The sequence below is a fragment of the Ovis canadensis genome, chromosome 14 (assembly GCF_042477335.2).
Source record: "Ovis canadensis isolate MfBH-ARS-UI-01 breed Bighorn chromosome 14, ARS-UI_OviCan_v2, whole genome shotgun sequence".
Classification (NCBI taxonomy): Eukaryota; Metazoa; Chordata; class Mammalia; order Artiodactyla; family Bovidae; genus Ovis; species Ovis canadensis.
Window position 1 is genome coordinate 62,928,735 of NC_091258.1, and position 16,610 is coordinate 62,945,344.

At 51.1% G+C, this 16,610-nt stretch overlaps 1 protein-coding gene across 1 annotated transcript in view; it reads left to right on the forward strand.

Annotated features, from left to right (window-relative positions):
* ITPKC (inositol-trisphosphate 3-kinase C) overlaps nucleotides 1–16,610 on the forward strand; it is an 18,657-nt gene continuing 2,047 nt past the window's right edge. Inside the window, exons 1-6 of the mRNA XM_069550792.1 lie at nucleotides 1–2,275; nucleotides 6,815–6,914; nucleotides 9,443–9,656; nucleotides 11,097–11,301; nucleotides 13,519–13,620; nucleotides 14,238–14,309. Of these exons, the coding sequence (XP_069406893.1) occupies nucleotides 1,142–2,275; nucleotides 6,815–6,914; nucleotides 9,443–9,656; nucleotides 11,097–11,301; nucleotides 13,519–13,620; nucleotides 14,238–14,309 (1,827 nt within the window). The 5' untranslated portion in view covers nucleotides 1–1,141. The remainder of the gene's footprint in view (nucleotides 2,276–6,814; nucleotides 6,915–9,442; nucleotides 9,657–11,096; nucleotides 11,302–13,518; nucleotides 13,621–14,237; nucleotides 14,310–16,610) is intronic.

Below are 16,610 nucleotides of genomic sequence, written 5' to 3' on the forward strand. Positions count from 1 at the left end.
TTTTTTTTAAGTTTAACCTCTTTGGCTGCACAGGATCTTAGTTGCAGCACACAGGATCTTCCACCTTCTTTGCATCACGTGAACTCATTAGTTGTGGCATGTGGGATCTAGTTCCCTGACCAGGGATCAAGCCTGAGTCCCCTCAACTGGGAGTGCAGAGTCTTGGCCACTGGACCACCAAGGGAATTCTCAGATGTGTGATCTAGACTCACTGCTTTGCCTTTCTGTGCCTGTTTCCTTGATGGGGCAACGGGGATGACGATGATCCCACCTTTTAAGATTTTTGGGTACAAAATGGTAAGTGCAGCTCCTGGGACAAAACAAGTACACAAATGTGTTATTGTAAGTAAATTAAAAATCCCCATAACAACCCTTTTTACAGATGGGGAAACTGAGGCTCAGAAGAGACAAGTCTGTTGGGAGAGGTCATCCTGGAAGTCAGTGTTGGAACCAGAATTTGGCCTTCAATTTTTTTCACTGCTCTGGGCCACAATTTCCCAGTTGCTACAAGTAATTGGCTCCTGTGACACTGAACACACCTTTTTCCAAACAATAAAGTAAAGCATCCTCATTTTACAGATGAGAAAACTGAGTCTGGGGCTCAGACAAGGGGTTGGGAGTGGAAGTCACTCCCTCATGGGGGACGCGGCTAGGAACTAGCAGAGGCGGGTCTCAACTGACGCAAATAGAATTCCCAAGTCTCTGAAAGTCCTTCCCGGCGCTGCGTGAAGAATGAGCGGGCTGCTGGACTCGTCGCAGGGGGTTACAGGGAGACTAAACTAGCCAGTCGAGGGTGTGGCGAGTTTGGACTAGTTGCAAGGGTGTAGCGAGGGGTCTACTCGCCCGCGATCAGGACACGAGCGCCACAAACACGACCTGTCAGGGACTCGCAGTCCACCCAGCCAAAGGAGGTGGGAGGAGCCAGACAAGGCCCGTCCCTTACGTCACGTCCGGCGAGGCGGGGCTTCGGGGCTTTCCCCGGGATGGAGGAGGGAGTATCGGTTAACCCCTCCGTGGCTGGGCGGGCTGGAGCTCCGAGGGCCGGAACCCGCGAATTGGGGCTCCCCAGCCACACCCCTCGCGGGATTTAAAGGGACAGGAGGGGCTGGGCCCGGTCGAAGCCCGAACCTTGCGAACGGGCATGAGGCGCTGCCCGTGCCGGGGAAGCCTGAACGAGGCGGAGGCCCAGGCGCTGCCGGCGGCAGCCCGCATGGGACTGGCGGCGCCGCGAGGGGGGCGGCGGCGGCAGCCAGGGCAGCAACGACCTGGGCCCGGAGCAGGGGGCCCGGTGGGGCCGCCGGAAGGGGGCGGGCCCCGGGCCCGGACCGAGGAGTCCAACCTCCACACCGAGCCCGAGAGGGCCAGCCTCGGGCTTGCGTCGGGGGCCGACGGACGGGCTGAGCCTGAAGCTGCTGGCCTCGGAGCGGAGACGGAGCGGCCCAACACAACGACGGAGCCAGGCAAGTCCATTCTCCGGACACATCTAGGAGGGAGCAGCCACTGGTCAGAGCTGGAGACAGCCGGTGACTGGACAGAGACTGAGACAGATGGCTTTTGGGCTGATCCACACAGCACTGACCTCCAGTCTCAGCCCCAGAGGGCTAACCTCTGGGCACAGCCAGGGGTTGACGGGCCCTGGACAGAACTAGAAATATATGGGTCACAGACCCAGTCAGAGAGGGCCAAGCCCGGGGCGGATAACCTCTGCACCCACCAGAACAGGTCAAGCGTCCGGACCCAGCCAGAGGGGGTCCCTCTCTCAACAGAGCGGAGTGCTGACAGCTCTTGGAAACAACCGTTTACCGAGGGCTCCAGGACGCAAAAAGGTACCGAAGACTCCTGGACGGAGCTGCACACTGATGGCTCCCAGATACAACAGGACACTGAAACAGCCTGGAAGCAGCTTGACCCCTGTGGTTTCCCAACACAAGATACCGATGGCTTGTGGTCACAGCCCGGCACTGATGGACCCCAGACAGAACCTAGGACAGACTGCCTTTTGGGGGAGCCCAACCAAGATGACTCATTAGAGGAACCAGAACACAGGGAGTTGGTGACTCACCTGTACTCTCACCTGGAGGGTTGCTCCCTGACCCCTGTGCCCCGCCTCATTATCACTCCAGAGACACCTGAGCCTGAGGCTCGACCAGGGGGACCCCCCTCCCAGCTTGAGGCGGGCAGTGGTGGCTTCTCCTCGGCCTCCTCTTTCGACGAGTCTGAGGATGACGTGGTGGCTGGGGGCGGAGGTGCCAGCGACCCCGAGGACAGGTCTGGGGTGAGTGGGACCCATCCTGCCCTTGAGCCAGACCCCTACAGACCCCATAGCCCACCCCCCAACTCTCCCACCCCCGCCTTTCCTTTGAGAAGTTCTCTAGAACTCCAGCAGCAGTTTTATCTCCAGGCACCTCTTCCATCCACCAACCTCTTCCCTTTGACAGCAGGGTTCCTAGCTCTCCAGGCACCCTCCTCTTCATTCTCTCCTTTCCCCCACCTCCAGTCCTGGGGTCTAAAATGGATGGCTGCTGGCCAACTTCATGGCACCCAGGAACCCCTAAAAGTTGTGTGAGTCCTGTGAGTATATACACATGGTTTTGCAGCAAGGGTCTGTAACTTCTGTTGGATCCTCTGGACAGTCTGTGACCACCCCCCCCCCCGCCCCCCAGACTTTAAAGAATACTAGTTTAGGGAGACAGAAAGGGTGCACTTTCTACCCCACTTTTCTTAGTCTGGGGCCTGTAGCTGCGTTAAGGGATCATCAGCTTTCAACACCCCTAAGCTCATTCACTTCTGCAGGGAGCAAGCGCCCAGTATTTTTTTTTTAATCATTCTCAAAGGGCTGTGTGAACCCCAAACAGTAAGGGACCCCAGCCAAGGACTCTCCATCTCCCCACTGCATTACCCCCAGCTCCCCAGGGTGCTCCTGCAATCTCTTGTTTACATTCTCCATCCTCAGCTTGGGTGCGGTTCTCTGCTGGTGAATCAGGAGGGCTGGCAGGGTAGGTTCAGGGAGGGAGGGTCAGTGCAGAGGCAGGTATGAGAGCCTCCCATGGGTCAGTCTGCTGGATCCTCCCATTGTCCTGGGGCCCCTGGCTGGAGCCTGCCCTGAGCCCCACTCACCCCACATGCTTCGCTCTCTGAACGTGCTCACACATGTGGCCGCAGGTGTAACAGACAGACCTGCCCCAGCCTGCCTGCACTGACCCTCTGGGGCTCTGCTGTTGCTGTTCCCTCTCCCTATTCCCTCACCTCCTTGGCATCTCATAGCAGCTGAGCTGGAGTGAATGAAGGAAAAAAAGAAACTCTCAAAAAAAAAAAAAAACCCACCCAGCTCTCACTTATTCGTGCCCAGCCCTGTGCCAAGCTCTTTTGTTGATTTATTTATTTTTTGGTTGCAGCTTGCTGCATAAGGGATTTAAGCTCCTCAATCAGGGATCAAACCCTCTCCCCTTGCACTGGGAGTGCAGAATCCAAACCACTGGTCCGCCAGGGAAGTCCCTGTGCTGATCTCTTTGCTTATATCAGCTCATTTAAACTTCACAGCAGCCCTATGAGGTAGATTCCTTTATCTCCATTTTACAGATGAGGAGACTGAAACACACAGACCTGTCCAAAGTCACAGACCTTGGAAGGCACAGATTCCAAATTTTACTGAATGATAGGCACTTTTTCTAAGTGCTGTATATGTATTAACTCATTGAATCTTTCTAACAGCACTGTAAGTTTGGGATTATTATCTCCATTTTACAGAGGGGACACTAAGGCCTACAGAGGTGAGATCACTTGCTTAGAGTTGGCCTCGTCCAGTCGGAGCCTAGATTCTAACTCAGTTCTGACTGAGTTGAAAACCCAGGCATTTTCACCCCTATAATGTGTGGATCCATTCCTCCTCATCTGCTTTCCTCTGGAGCCTTTCTGTCTTCAGTGTTTCCTCATCCTCTAGAATCTGCCTCCAGGGCCCAGCTGTGACTAACATATGAAGGTGCCCAGCTCCAGAGTCTTCCATGGTTCCCCAGGGCTTTCCTGATAGCGACCAGGAGTTTGGTCCTGAGTTCACAGCTTCCTGTCTCCAGGCTCCTTCCTCTGTTCAGCTTCCCTTCTCCCCTCCTGACCCCTTCTGCTGTTGCAACGGGGCCTAAGTACATGCTGTTCCCTGAACACACTGCTGCCATCCTGCCTCCGATTGTTGCTCAAGCCATTCCCACCACCCAGAATACCCCTCGCTTCCTGCTCCCTTCGTTTTGAAATCCCATCTGACCTTACAGACCCAGCTACTTTCTTCCTTTCCTCCCCCCTTCCTTCCTTCTCACATGCATCCTCCTAATCAGGCAACAGACAGTCCCCAAGTCCCTGCTATGTGTTTGGCTCCATGTTGTTTTTGCTGGGAACACAGCAGTGACCCAAATGCTGCCTGCATGGAGCTCCCAGGTCACTGGGAGGAGACAAACTCATCACCAGGCAGTGACAGCGTGGAGGGGTCAGGGCTGGGATTGGGGAAGCGCACAGGGTTGTGGGAGTCCAGAGAAGGTGACTGGCCAGACCTAGGGTATCAGGGCTTCCTGGAGTGGGGCGGGGGGCGGGGGGGGGAGGCATGTGAGCTGAGGGCATGATGAAATCTGAGACAGCCCAGATTAACCATCAGATCTAAGAAAAAAGAGAGAGATAAAGAAGATACTGAATCTGCTTATGATTAAAAGACAGAAAGAAAAACACACTTTCAATCAACTTCCTTCAACCCAAACTATATTTTTGGAGCACTTATTCTGTGTCAGGCCATGACTGGGGAACATGCTTGTAACCATGGCAACCTCAGTTCTGCCCTCAATCAAGGCTTGTAATCTGGCAGGGCTGTGGTGGATAACCCCAGGGCAGTAGGGGCGGACCAGAGATAGAACCCCAACACTACAATGTGTGATTTAGGCAGGTGACTTCACCCCTCTGAGTCTGTTTCCACCCCTGTAATATAGTCAACAATCCTCCTGGGATGGTGTTTTTAGGATTAGGTGGGTTATGCCACACTGAGCCTTTGTCATTGTGCCTGAAATGTTCCAGGTGCTTAGTAAACAGGAACCTTCATTCATCACCTCCTCTCCATGGCTGGCAGCTGGAGAGGGGAGGGAAGAACCCTTCCTGAGTCCTGCAGTCCAACTCCCTGGTCTGTGTTTGACCTTCCCACCATCCATTAGATGTCTGCTAGGTAACGGGGTTTTCAGGGTGTAGGAGATAACATGTGTAGGACCCTCAGTGGAGGGAGATGAGCCATGTAGGTTTTTTCCTCTGGACCACAACTCGTTTTCCCAATCCTTGCTAAGAGTTTGGTATGTGCTTAGAGCAGAGAAGGTATTTGTGTGTGTTTGTGTGTGCGTAGGTAGTGGTAAAGAACCCACCTGCCAATGCAGGAGACGTAAGAGATTCGGGTTTGGTTCCTGGGTCAGGAAGATCCCCTGGAGGGCTTGGCCGCCCACGCCAGTGTTCTTGCCTGGGACATCTCATAGACAGCGGAGCCTGGTGGGCTGCAGTCTGTAGGGTCACACAGAGATGGACAGGACTGAAGCGTGCATGCATGTGTGCGTGCACGGGTGTGTGTGTGCGCTCATGGGTGTGTGTGTGCATACGCGGTGAACTCAGGCCCTAACCAGTTCTCAAGATGCTCTTGGCTGAGTCAGCAGGATACAACTAAATCCTTGTTTTCTGTTGGCGTCTCTGTTTTATTTGCTGCCGCCTTTTCTCTGCATCTAGGTTTCATTTTCTTTCTCTGTCATTACCTCCTCTCCCATTCTGTTTCTCTGTTTCTTTCTCTTCTAGTAACTCTGTGTCAGTGGGAAGAGGTCAGGACTGCTGTAGTAACAAACAGCGCCCAAACTTAGTGACTTGGAGCAACGAAGGATGTTTCTTCTCTTTTGGCTGTGCTGCCTGTGCGATCTTAGTTCCCTGACCAGGGATTGAACATGGGCCCTCAGCAGTGATGGGTGAGGCGAGGGCCCCCTGCTCCATGCTGCCTTCACTCAGCTGCTGTTTCTCTTCCCACAGTGCCCTGCCCGCCCCGCCCCCTTCTTTAACAGGAAAAAGAACATGGAGTCACTCACTGGCTTTAAGACTCCACCTAAAAGCGACACTTCCACTCACATTTCATTGGCCAAAGCTAAGTTCGAGAGGGCAGGGGTATCCCTGGCAGGGAGGCGGGCCTGAGGTCTTTGGTGAGCAGCTATTAGGGCCGCCACAGTTCCTGTCTTTGTCCCTGTCCTCACTTTGTCCCGTCTCCACTTTTCTCTCTCTGTTGTTCGGCCTCTATCCATCAACTCCTTTATCGTTTTCCCTGGAAGATCTGACTGCCGTCAGGAACAGCAGGCTTCCCCATTTTTGGTGTGTGTATGTCGTGGAAAGATGTGGGGTGTTGCTGGTGACTACAGCAAAACCTAGCCTATCTTTACTTCTTTGAGAAGGACAGAGAGACACAGATACAAAGTGATCACATTGAGGGACTTCCCTGGTGGTCCAGTGGTTAAGACTCTGCTCCCAACATAGGGTTCGATCCCTGATTGGGCGAGATCCCTTATGCTGTGCAGCCAAAAAAAAAATGATGACACTGAGATAAATGGAAAGGGACTCTTCTCACCTTTGCTGCGGCGTTGGGGGGGTGCTCATGATTGCTAAAGTGAGCTTTGCTCACCCCAGTGAGCTTAAGCCCAGTGATTCCAGGAAGCTCCCCCTGGCCCTTGGAAAGACCCCAGGCTGCCCCTTGGTTCCCTCTCAGAGCACTCACCTCACCCTCCCTTCCTGGCCTCAACCCTGACCCCACCCTCTCTGCCCCACACAGAACAAGCCGTGGAAGAAGCTGAAGACAGTTCTGAAGTATTCGCCCTTTGTGGTCTCCTTCCGAAAACACTACCCTTGGGTCCAGCTGTCTGGACACTCTGGTGAGAGCGGGCGGGGAGAAGGGTGGCTGAGGGGCAGGCCAAGCTGGGCAGAGGTGCCTGGGCGGGGAAGGAACCACCCTTTGTACTTTAGGTCCCCCATCTGTGAAATGGGCTTAGTGGCAGTCTATAGTTCCTAGAGCTGTTGCGGCACGTGCTTAGGCTGGGCCGGGCCGTTCATACCTCAGGGTGGAGGGCTGTTTCTTGTTAGCCTGGTGTCAGGGTGCTGGCAGGTAAATCTTTGACCATGGAGACAGAGGGGCCTGAGCTTGAATCCGAGTTCTGCTCTTTATTTGTGGATGGCCCTGGGCAAGTTGCTTTCCCTCACTGGGGCCCTGCCCCTCCTAAATGGCAGTTACCAGCCCCTGTCCCTGTCTGTGTCTGGAGCAGAGTAGGCCCCCAGGAAACAACAGCTATGGGGCTTCCCTGTTGGCTCAGTGGTAAAGAACCTGCCTGCTGATGCAAAAGATGGGGATTCGATTCCTGGGTGGGGAAGATCCTTTGGAGAAAGAAATAGCAAGCCACTTCAGTATTCTTGCCTGGGAAATCCCATGGATAGAGGAGCCTGGTGGGCTACAGACCATGGGGTCAAAAAGAGTTGGACTCAATTTAGTGGCTAAACAACAACAAACAACAGCTTAAATGTCATCCCCCCATCCCCCCAGGACCTAGCACAGTGTCTTAAGCACATAGTAGCATGAGGCCAAGCATCTGGCATTTTTGGTCAAGGGCTAGATAATAAATATAAAGTACTCAACTCTGTTTTTGCAATATATAAGCAGACACAGATAATGTATTCCAATAAAGCTTTTTTTTTTTCTTTTTACAAAAACTGGCAGTGGGCTGGACTAGACAAATTGTTCCTATCAACAAAGGGAAGGGAACTTATCTTCCTGTTCATCCTCAGATCTGAGTCAGAGAAAGGCAAAGTCCCCCCCGCCCCCCACCACCAAAACCGGCAACACAGGCCTGCCATCTGTATGTACCCTAGTTACTATTGCTGAGTTTAAAAAAACCGAAAACAAAATTCAAAACTTAGTGGTTTGGGAAAAAAAAAACAACTTTGTGGAATAAAACCACCATATTATTACATTCATAAGTTTTGGGTCAGGAATTCAGACAGAGCATAGCTGGGATGGCTTATTGCTGCACCATGATACCTGGGAATTCAGCTAGGACAATCGAAGGCTGCAGGCTGGAAACCTTCGGAGATTCATTCATTCACACACCAGGCAGTTGATGCTGGCTGTTGGCTGGTTCTCCGTTGGGACTGCCAGCTGGAAAGCCCATGTGTGACTTCTCTGTGTGGCTGCTTGGGGTTCTTCACAGTATGGTGGCCTCAGCAGATTTCTTACTTGGTAGCTCAGGACTGAAAGGCAAGGGTCTGTGATAACAAAGTGGAGGCTGCATCTCAGACTCTGAAGTCATAGTGTTGACAGTCAAGATTCTGTCAGAATCAAGGGGAAAAGAATTAAAGAATTAGATTCCACTTCTTGATTGGAGTGGCAAAATTCTAGAAGAGCGTGTGGACATGAGCTACTCTTTACTCATCATGTATATATGATAAAGACAAAACAAATGCCCCAGGAGAAGGGTTCATGATTACCGTTACAGACATTTTGGAAAATATAATCTGAAAATACTATCTGTCATTCTGATCTACACTATCTGCACGGCCCAGGAAATGCCAGATTTGTGAATTAACAAGGTCCGTTTGTTAGCACTCTGGGACTCCAGGCTGAAACAAATGCAGATCTGCTCGGGAGAGTCATGCTCTTGACTCAGCTCTCACAAAAGTTCTCACTGCTGATCATGAGCTCATAATCCAAAATTACAAAACAAGTGAGAACATAGTGTGCTGGGAATCTGACTCTGTTTAGACAAAAATGCAGAACTAGGCCCTTCCTTCACCAACTCTGGCCAATATATTTTTTTTAATTGAAGGATAATTGCTTTACAGTATATTGTCGTTTTCTGTCATACATTAACAAGAATCAGCCATAGGTACACCCATGTCCTCTCCCTCCCAAAACTCTCTCCCATCTCCTTACCCATTCTACCCTTTTAGATTGTCACAGAGCACCTGTTTGAGATCCCTGAATCCTACAGCAAATTCCCACTGGCTATGGGAATTGGCTATTCCCATTTACATATGGTATTGTAAGTTTCCATGTTACTCTCTGGATACATCTCATCCTCTCCCCTCCCCCCATGTCCAAAGGTCCATTCTCTATGTCTGTTTCTCCATTGACTCCCTGAAAATAAATCCATCTTTTTAGATTCCATATATATGCATCAGTATACAATATTTATACTTCTCTTTCTGACTTACTTCAATATAATAGGCTCTAGGTTCATCCACCTCATTAGAACTGATTCAGATATATTCCCCTGGCCAAGATTTTGAGAGCTGCAGGGAGGGAGAGAAAGTATCGCAGACGGGTCAGGCAAGATGATGGTGGCTAGGATCTGAGACAGACAGCGAAGTGGCTCATTCAGTTTCTGACCCTCTTGTTGATGGCTGCTCATAGGGAACTTTCAGGCAGGAGAAGATGGTTGGATTCTGAAGCGTTTCTGTCAGTGTGAGCAGCGCAGCCTGGAGCAGCTGATGCGTGACCCCCTGCGGCCTTTTGTGCCAGCCTACTATGGCATGGTGCAGCGGGACGGCCAGACCTTTAACCAGATGGAAGATCTCCTGGCAGACTTTGAGAACCCCTCCATCATGGACTGCAAGATGGGCAGCAGGTAGGTTCAGGGGCAGCCATGGGGCAGAGGTGGAGGGTTGGGTGAACGTTTTTGAAGATAGGACCAAACCAATCTTCCTTTTAAACAATACTTAATTACTTATTTCGCCGTACCAGGCCCAGTTTGTGGCATGTGGGATCTTTAGTTGTGGCATGTGGGATTTAGTTCCCTAACCAGGGGTCAAACTGGGCCCCCAGCACTGGGAGCACAGAATCTTACCCATTGGACCACCAGGGAAGTCTTAAGCCAATCTTCAAAGTGGTTGTACTAGCATCCTTTCCCACCAGCAGTGTATGAGAGTTCCAGTTGTTTTATCTTGTCATCAATGCTTTGTATTACCTGTTTTACTACTTTTAGCTATCTTGGCGGGTATCTCTTTATTGTTTTAATTTCTATTTCTCTGATGACCAAAGAAATTAAGTGTTGATTAGCCATTTAGATATCCTCTTTTGAAAACTGCCCATTTTACTGTTTTGTTTTGCTCATTTTTCAACTGGGCTCTCTTTTTGTTATAAAGATCTGTAAGTCTTTATATATTCTGGATACAAGTCCTTTGCTGTAGGTACACACACACACACCCCATTCTCTCTCTCTCCAACTCTCCCATTTCACTCTCATAACATCTTTTGATAAACAGAAGTACTTTTAATGTAGTACAGTTTATCAGTTTATTTCATTACTGTTAGTAGCTTTTAGAGAAATCTGCCTACTTTAAGATCACGACGATCTCCTGTGTTTTCTTCTACAGGTTTTGTTTTCTCCTAAAATCATTTACTTACTTTTGACTGTGCTGGGTCTTTGCTGCCGCGAGCGCTTTTCTCTGGCTGCGGCGAGTGGGGGCTGCTCTCTAGCTGTGGTGCACAGGCTTCCCGGTGCAGTGGCTTCTCTTTGTTGCAGAGCACGGGCTCTAGGGTGTGCAGGCTCAGTAGCAGTTGTGGTTCCTGGGCTCTAGAGCACAGGTTCAATAGTTGTGGCATATGGGCTTAGTAGCTGTGTGGCATGTGGGATTTTCCCGGACCAGGGATCAAACCCGTGTCTCCTGCATTGGCAGACAGATTCTTTACCACTGAGATTCTTTACCAGGGAAGCCCCTACAAGCTTTGTTTTAACTTTCACATTTAGATCCACAATCCATCTAGATGTAAATTTTATATATGGTGTGAGGCAGGGATTGAGGTTCATTTTCCCTTTCCATATGGATATCCTGTTGGCCCGGTAGCATTGAAGACTGCTCTTTCCCCGTTGAACTGCAGTGCCTTTCTTGTCATAAATCGAGTGAATGTGCTTGTGTGTCTGTTTGTGGACTCTGTCCCAGTTCACTGATCTATTTGTCTATTCTTGTGCCATACTATAGTTTTATAACACTCCTTGATATCAGGGAGTAAAAGTTCTCCAGCTTTGTTCTTCATGGTTTCCCTTGTTACATCCTTTGTGTCCCAGGACCTACCTGGAGGAGGAGCTGGTGAAGGCGCGAGAACGGCCCCGGCCCCGGAAGGACATGTATGAGAAGATGGTGGCTGTGGACCCCGGGGCCCCCACCCCCGAGGAGCATGCCCAGTGTGCGGTCACCAAGCCCCGCTACATGCAGTGGAGGGAGACCGTGAGCTCGACCTCCACCCTGGGCTTCCGGATCGAGGGCATCAAGGTGAGGCCCAGGAGCTGCTGGCCTGTTTCCGGTGGGCTAAGAGCTAGGTCTGAGACAGAGTGACAGAAAAAACAACCAACTAGGATGTCAGAAAAAACTGGAAAGATGCCAGATCTGGAGAGCAAGCAGGAGACTGCAGAGGATGGAAAACAGGCTGGGAGAGGCCCGCTTCCCTGTTCCTGCCACGTCTGTCGCAGACCAAGTTTTATCTGTCCACCTGCCTGAAAGTCTCTTGATTCCACCTTCTTTCCCCCTCCCAGAGGCCCTGTCCACGTCCAGCCCCACCTTCTCCTACCCCAGCCTCCCTGGGCTCCCACATTCTGGACTTACCCGCTCTGATCCATCATCTGATACAGCAGCTGGATGGGCTTTTTCCTCCTTATACAGAAAAGTTTTCTCTTTTTTCTTCTTCTTTTTGTTTTTTGTAAATTAAATCTAATTCTGTGAATAGCTATCCACCACAGTTTAAAAGTCAAAATAATGTAAAAGAAATCTCTCTCCCAACCCTGTTGCTCTCCTTCCTGTTCTGTGCCCCCACCCCTCCAACCCCACACCTCCTCACGGGGAACCACTTGATCAGTTACTTATATTTCTTCCTGTATATACAAACAATGCAGCCTACATTTTCCTCCCTTTCTTACAAAAGATGGCATGGTCCTGGAGAGTTTTCCTTATCATTGCAGAGAGAGAGAGATTTTCCTCCCCTTCTCCTTCCTTCCTTCCTTTTCGCTCTGTATTAGCTCTCTGTGGGTGTGCCACAAGCCCCTGTAGATGGCACAGTGAAGTACTTTCATTTCTTTGAAAGGGTTCTCCTGTCTCCGGCCACAGGCCCTCTGTATTTGCTGTTTCCTGTGCCAGGACTGCTCTTCCCCCTTCCCCTGGCTGACTGACTCTCAGTTACTGTCCAGTCTCCTTCCAAATTCCACTTCCTCTGGGATGCCCTCCTTGATTTCTGTCCTACTAGTTCAGGGCCTCTCCTCACCTCCTTATAACTTCCTACACTCCCTTATCTTATCTCCCTTTGTGATGATCTTATTCAGTATCTGCCTCCCTCATCTAATTACACCTGTGCTGTTACCTGTGTGTTACCATTGCCCACAGGGCACCTGGCATAGCCTGGCAGGATGACTCAGGGGGCCCTTTGTACCTCTCTCAGATATAACAAGTAACATTAATCTCCTTTATTTTATTGCTTCTCTGCCTTTTGACTAAGATCAAGTGTAGTATGGGAGCTTCTCAGATGGCCCAGTGGTAAAGAATCCGCCTGCCAATGCAGGAGATACAAGAGACGCAGGTTTGATCTCTGGGTAGGGAAGATCCCCTAGAGTTGCTGAGTCGCTAAGTCGTGTCTAACTCTTTGCGACCCCATGGACTGCAGCACACCAGGCTTCCCTCTCCTTTGCTATCTTCCAGAGCTTGCTTAAACTCATGTCCATTGAGTTGGTGATGCCATCCAACCATCTCATCCTCTGTCGCCCCCCTTCTCCTGTCCTCCATCTTTCTCGGCATCAGGGTCTTTTCCAATGAGTTGGCTCTTCACCTTAGGTGGCCACAGTATTTGAGCTTCAGCTTCAGTATCATTCCTTCCTAACGAATATTCAGGGTTGATTTCCTTTAAGATTGACTAGTTTGAGCTCTGTGAAGTCCAAGGGACTCTCAAGAGTCTTCTCTAGCACCACAATTCGAAAGCATCTCTAGTATTCTTGCTTGAAAAATTCCATGAACAGAGGAGCCTGACGGGCTACAGTCCACGGGGTCACAAACAGTCAGACATGACTGAGCGGCTGAGCACTTCATTGAGTGGTGCCCAGCGCTGTGCTATGGATCCTACACACTCAGGCTCTCCTAATCCTTATACCAGCTTTAGGAGGTGGGTATTAACACAATCCCATTTTCCAGATGAGGAAATCAAGGTTGAGGCAGGTGAAGTGACTTGCTCAAGGCCACCAAGTTATGAAGTATCAGAGCCACGATTCAAAGCCAGATCCAAGCCTCTCCAAAGCCCACTTGGCTAGACTGGTTCAACCAGGGGGTTTAAGTTCAGACCTGAAGGACTGGTTGCTCAGGAGTATGACCTGGGGCTGAGTATAACCAGGTGGGCTGGCTTCCCCTGAACAGCAAGTACGCCTGGAGGCAGGTAGTTGCCCCCCAGAGGTGTCTGAGGCTGCTTGGTGTTGGGTGTGGGAAAGAAAAGCCGTGACACCCCTCGTCTTGCAGAAAGCCGATGGGACCTGCAACACTAACTTCAAGAAGACACAGAAGCTGGAGCAGGTGACAAAGGTGTTGGAGGATTTTGTGGACGGGAACCACACAATCCTGGTGAGCGGGACACCCAGGCCCCCAAGTTTGGAAGCGTAGGACCGCCACATCCTTGTTCCTCCTGTGTTAACCATCTTTTGCTTCAGCTGACGCTGGGCTGGCATTGCCCACTGTCTTGTCAGGGTGGGCAGGTCCAGGGGTGCCCTGCTGTCATGTCTGGTGGCTGCCTCACTGTCTCAGCTCCTGGCTAGATCGCGCAGCAGGCTGGCCTGGGCTTGTTCTCACAGTGGAAGCAGCAGGCCAAGAGAGCAAGCGAAAAAGCAAGGTCTCTCAATGACTGAGCTCAGAATGGCCACCTTCATTCCTGCAAGGTTCTATTGACCAAAGCAACTCATACAATCAAGCCTAGATTATAAGGGAAAGTCTGCCTCTTGGTAGGAAAAGCTGCTAGGAATTGTGGGCATTCATGTAATCTACCAGCTATACTCTTGTCTGTGCCACCTTGATGCCTCCAATCCCACACCCCCGCCCCCCAATTTCCCCATGGCTCCTCTTATCCCATCCTGGCTGGGGTCTGCCCACTCCTTTGGGGGGAATGAGATGGAGTGAGATTTTAAGGTGGGTACAGACCCACAAAGTCCATGAACTAACCAAGAAATCTTCCCTCTCACCCACAGAGAAAGTACGTGGCACGCCTAGAAGAACTTCGTGAAGCTCTGGAAAGCTCCCCCTTCTTCAGGACCCATGAGGTGCGGGCCCCAGCGGCCATGGGAACAGAGGGCCCTGTGTGTGTTGGGGGGTGTCTGGGTCCAGTGGCCTCAGGAGAAACCGCTGACAGTCACCTGCCAAAGCTATAAAAGGAGACCCTGAAGGAATTCCCTGGCAGTCCAGTGGTGAGGACTCTCACTGACCAGGGCCTGGGTTCAACCCCTAGTCGGAGAACTAAGAGCCCACATGCCTTATGGCATGGCCAAAAAAAAAAACACGAGTCCCCTCCCCCAGGTTTGGGAGGTTGCTTCTTTAGGGTAAGCAGCATCAGGAATTTTAGGGGGACAGTTAGGAGCATGGACTACAGGCAGACAGCCTGGGATGAAGGCTGGCCCTGCCATGTGACCCGGGGCATGTGACCTACCCCCCTGGTGGAGGAAGGGAAAATAGTGCTTTCCTTATGGAGTTGCTGAGATGGACCTGAGCGAATATAGAGTGCTGTTCAGAGTGCAGAAGAGCTCCCAGCTCTTGCGATGATTTTGTAGCCATGATTATTTAAAATAACTTCTCTTTATTTGGGGCTGTATCAGGCCTTAGCTGAGGCATGCAAGCTCTTTGCTGTGGTTCTCAGGCTCAGGGATGGTGGTGCTCAGGCTTAGCTGCTCTGTCGCATGTGGAGTCTTAGTTCCCCAACCATGGATTGAACCTAAGTTCCCTGCATTGGAAGGCAGATTCTTTTCTCTTGGAAGAAAATAATTTTATTTATATTTTTGTCTTTGGCTGCACTGGGACTCTAGCTGTGGAGAGCAGGGGCTACTCTCTAGTTGCGGTGCAAGGGTATCCCATTGCAGTGGCCTCTTGTTGCGGAGCGTGGGCTCTAGGGCACGTGGGCTCTGTCATCACAGTTCCTGGGCCCTAGTGCACAAGCTGAGTCGTAGTTGCGCACGCATGAGCTTAGCTGCTTCACTGCATGTGGGATCTGGAATGCGGATTCTTAACCACTGCATCACCAGGGAAGTCTCCATAATTACTCACAGTCATTGTTCCCTGCATTCCTCCTTTGGCAGCTCTCCCCCTCCCCTTTCCCACGCTTTCCCAGCCTGTGTCTCTTTGGAAGCCGTCACCTCTCTGGGGCTGTCTCAGGAAGTCTGTGGTGACGTCACCAGGTGTATCTCCGCGCTCTTTCATCTCTCTCTTCCAAGTCCCTCTATCCTCTTTTTCCTGTTAGCACTGACTGCCGAAAGAGCCACATCTGGGAGTCAGGCGGGCCCGTGTTTGAACCCCAGCTGCCTGGGCAGTGGCTCTGCAGGCCTGTCTTCTGATAGGACAGGGCCCCAGTAGCACCTGCCTCCTGGGTAGTGAAGGTTAAGTGGACTAACTTAGGTAAAGCCCAGCCCACAGGAAACCCTCAGTGTGTGCCAGTTTTTACTGTCACATGTCATCACTGACCGTCACCCTCATCATTGTCACTGCCTTTGAGCTTCACATGTGAGGCACAAAGAGGTGGCTTGGGGACTCCGTCTCTTCTATCCTCGTGTTTGGTGTCACTTGCCTGGTGACTAGAATCTGAAAAAAAAAAAAGTTGCCAAGATTTAAAACCTGAGACTTCACGCAAAAATCGGGATTTCTAGCTTCCTTTGGACCACAGGAGACGTGGCAGTCCTGGGCTCCTCCCCATGTGCCAACAGCCATCCAGAACTGGGCGGCGTCGCCTCTCCTGACAGCCACCTGCTCAGCTGCCCCGTCATCTGCGTTCTCTGGAAGAACTGATGTTTGAAACCCAAGTAGCAAAAGGGAGGGGCTTGCAAACCTGTAGTTAAACAAGAGGAAGGAATGTGTTGCTTTTTTTTTTAAAGTTTATTTTTTAAAAGTTTATTTACTTTTGGCTGTGCTGGGTCTTCGCTGCTGCTGCTCGAGCTTTCTCTGGTTGCAGAAAGCGGGGGCTGCCCTTTGTTGGTGTGCAGGCTTCTCTTGTTGCAGAGCACAGGATCTAGGGCACATGTGCTTCAGTGGTTGTGGTTCCCGGGCTCTAGTGCTCAGTAGTTGCGGCGCACCGGCTTAGTTGGTCCGCAGCATGTGAGATCTTCCTGGACCTGGGACTGAACCCATGTCTCCTGCATTGGCAGGCAGATTCGTTACCACTTAGTCACCAGGGAAGCCCTGTATTTCTAAATTAAAAAGAAAAAAACAGCCCAGTATCTCCCTAGGGTGGTGTGCTCAGCTCCACAAGGCAGCTTGTGAGCTGTGAAACATGGAATGCCGCAAAGGGAGGGGCTCTTACCATCATCCCCATTCTACAGATGAGGAAACTGAGCCTGGAAAAAAGGAAGCCACTTGCCTCG